The sequence below is a fragment of the Terrapene carolina genome, unplaced genomic scaffold, assembly GCF_002925995.2.
Source record: "Terrapene carolina triunguis isolate 2854851 unplaced genomic scaffold, T_m_triunguis-2.0 Scaffold962, whole genome shotgun sequence".
Lineage (NCBI taxonomy): Eukaryota > Metazoa > Chordata > Testudines > Emydidae > Terrapene > Terrapene triunguis.
The window spans coordinates 2,501-5,448 of record NW_020665313.1 but is presented as its reverse complement, the minus strand read 5'-3'; the positions used below and the strand labels follow the sequence as shown (position 1 = coordinate 5,448).

The 2,948-nt window shown below is 65.2% G+C and overlaps 1 protein-coding gene across 1 annotated transcript; it reads right to left on the bottom strand.

The window, feature by feature from the left end:
* Positions 1-489: 489 nt before the first annotated feature.
* On the bottom strand, positions 490-2,610 carry LOC115271399 (collagen alpha-1(I) chain-like; the record flags this gene model as incomplete). Its single annotated transcript, XM_029913849.1, has 1 exon — positions 490-2,610. A coding segment is annotated over exon 1 (2,121 nt), but the record flags the coding sequence as incomplete, so codon positions are not given.
* Positions 2,611-2,948: the final 338 nt, after the last annotated feature.

Below are 2,948 nucleotides of genomic sequence, written 5' to 3'. Positions count from 1 at the left end.
ATGGGACGCACCAGCCAAACCCAGGTTAGCCCCCCTTTCCGGGGGCGTTTCCCCCTTCTCCGAATGGAGGGAAGGGGCGTGGGATCCCGTGGCAGCGGGAGTACAAGAGGTGGCCAGGCGTAGTGTCGTGAGTGGTTGCCCGGTCACTGCCTCCAGTCCTGGGAATGCCGCGGGGACCCCTGAGTCACTGGCAGAGATGGCTGCGTCTTTCCTAACCCCAGCGGGCCCCATGACTGTCGGCCTCTCGGGAGAGGAGGGGGAGGGCACCGGGGCACTAGAAAACAAAGGTCCTGGCCGTGCAGTCTCTGAAGCGGAGGGCCCAGCAGCGGTTTCACCGGGAGAGGCAAAGGCAGCCGGGGTTGTTTCCCCCGACGGCGCGAGTATTCCTGCGGCTCTCCCATCCCCTAAGGACGAATATGGGGAGGTCTCAGCGTTGGCCCAGGCGCCTCTTTCTCCTGGGGGCGGCTCTGCCCCGTGTGCCGGACTCGCCTCTGCGTGCTGGGCATCGGGGTTAGAGGGGGTGGTTTCCTCCTTGGCTGCGGCTGCGGAACCAGCCGCGTCCCCTCTTCCTCCTGGAGCTACAGGTGGGACGGTCACTCTCTCGCCAGCTGCGGACGGAGGAGCAGAACCCGCGGCGCCGGGGCCTGCCGGTGAGTCTGAGATGGCGGGGAGAGAGGCTGGGTCCCCAGGCGCTCCAAAGACGGGCGCGGACGTGCCCTCGTTGGCTGCAGACGCCTCCCTCGCAGGGGCTGGACGGGCAGCGCCGAGAGCCCCGGACAATCCGTTTGTGGCATCGCCCGTTGTGTCAGGCTCAGCCGGGGCTCCGCGGAGAGAGGCAAAGGCAGGTGGGGATGTTAGTCGCGCTGGAGCGAGTCTGCCTGGCACGGTCCCGTCTCCTAAGGGCGCAGGAGGGGATGCGTCGGCGCTGGCCAAGGCAGGCACCTCTGGTGCGCCCCCGGGACTCCGCTCCGGGACGGCGGGATTTGTTGCACTCTGGAGATCGGGGTTGGAAATCGGGGTTTCTCCAGGCACCCCCGACACCGGACTAGCCGTAGCCCCTCCGTTTCCTGCGAGTGCGGGGGCCAGCGCGGTGTCCCCAGCCGAGGATGGCTGAGGAGAAGCCAACGCTCCAGGTTCTCCTGTCGGCAGCTCGCCCGTGGGAGCTGGGCTGGGCTCTGCGCGCTGGGGCGAGGGGTCTGTTTCGCTCCGGGTGCCCGCGTGAGATGTGGTGGCGGCCTCGGTGGCTGCTAGCTCGGCACTGGAGGGTGCCGCGACCCCGCTGGCAAAGCCGCCAGAAACAGTTGCTCCTCCAGGACCTTCGGCAGCTGCAGCAGGGGCCGCGGACTCCAGGGCTGATGGGGCGCGGGGCGTTCCCTTCACACTGGCGTGGGCAGAGTTTGCCAATTCCTCTCCCGCCCCAGGAGCGACAGGTGCTGTCCCTCCCGCAGCGTCTGGAGGGGGCTGGGGAGAACCGGGAGCACCGGAGAATCCGGCCGAGGAGGATCCCGGACTTTCCCTCTCTGAAACGGACGGCTCGGCAGGGATGTCCCCGGGAGACGGGGCCGTTTCTCCGGACAGCGTAGGTCTGGCTGTCACCGTCCCAGGCTCTGGAAAGGAACGAGGGGAAGTTTCGGCGCTGGACAAAGCCCCCGGATCTCCTGCCGGTAGCGCCTCTGTGTTAGCCGGACTCTGCGCTGCGCCGGAGGGCGAGGGATTTGTTCGGCTCTGGGTATCGAGCACCGATAGTGGGGTTTCCTCCTTTGTGGCGGACACGGACTTCCCCGCATCCCCTCTTCCTTCCGGAGCTGCACGGGCAGTAACTGTCTCGCTCTCTGAAGCCAGAGGATGGGACCCGGTAACGCTGGGAAATGCACTTGGGGAGAGCCCCGCTCCCTCAGTCTCTGCGGGTCCCAGTGACCCAGCTACAAAGGCAGGTGGGGATGTTTCCCCGGCCGGTGCGGATGTTCCTCGTCCTGTCTCGCTCTCTGAAGGTGGCTCTGGGGATTCCGGAGCACTAGCTCCATCCTGCCCTGGGCTTTCGGTCTCTGAGACGGGGGCCTCAGCGGGAGAGGCAGCAGGAGACAGGAACGCCGCAGGACTTGACTCCATCTCTCCCACCGACGGAGAAAGAGGTGGTCCATGGGACACAGCAGTGCCAGGGGATGCCAAGTCCTCTGGCCCCCATCCAGTGCCGGGGGTGGCTGTCCAGTCCTCAGTAGCTGCGGAGAGAGGAGAGGAGGTGGTGACCCCGGAGGACGCGCCAGGGACCGATCTCGTTCCCTCCAGCTCGGAATGTGAGAAGAGGGTCGGGCGAGGGTCTGTTGGGCTGGAGTAGAACAAGGCCAACGTGGCGACCGCTTCTCCCGCCGGGGTCGTGGCCACTGTCCTGTTTTCCGGAGAGGCGTGCAAAGAGTTTGTGGCGCTGACCGAAATGTCTGCTTCTTCTGTAGGGATCTCGGCTGCTTCACCGCCGCTGGCTCCTGGCTCGGGGGAGGAAGACGCAGAATTTACATTGGTCCCATTCACCTCTGCCGGAAAAGAGGCGCTGGCTTGGCTGGCGTGGCCGCTTGAAATGCCGCTTTCTCCGGGCAACGTGGTGTTTGCGGCCATGTCGGACAGGGACGGAGGAGATGGTGCTGTCTCTGTGGCTGCCAGGACTCCGGCACGGAGCAAACTGCTCTCCGCCGTTGTGGGAGACGCAGCTCCAGGGGTGAACGCATCCTCCGGAGAGGCTGGGACAGCAGAGGTGGGCCCGGGGTCTGCACAGGCTGGGGGAAATGAAGCAAAGGCGTAAGTAATTCTAATAAGCACCTTGGTTATAAATCCAGCCTGGTTTGCAAACTACTCAATGCTTTTCTGTGCAGGACAACGCTCGCCAGCAGGGTCCTTTTGGTGCGCCCAGGAAAGGGCTCAGACTGGGCTGGCATCAAGGCTAATTACATTAGACT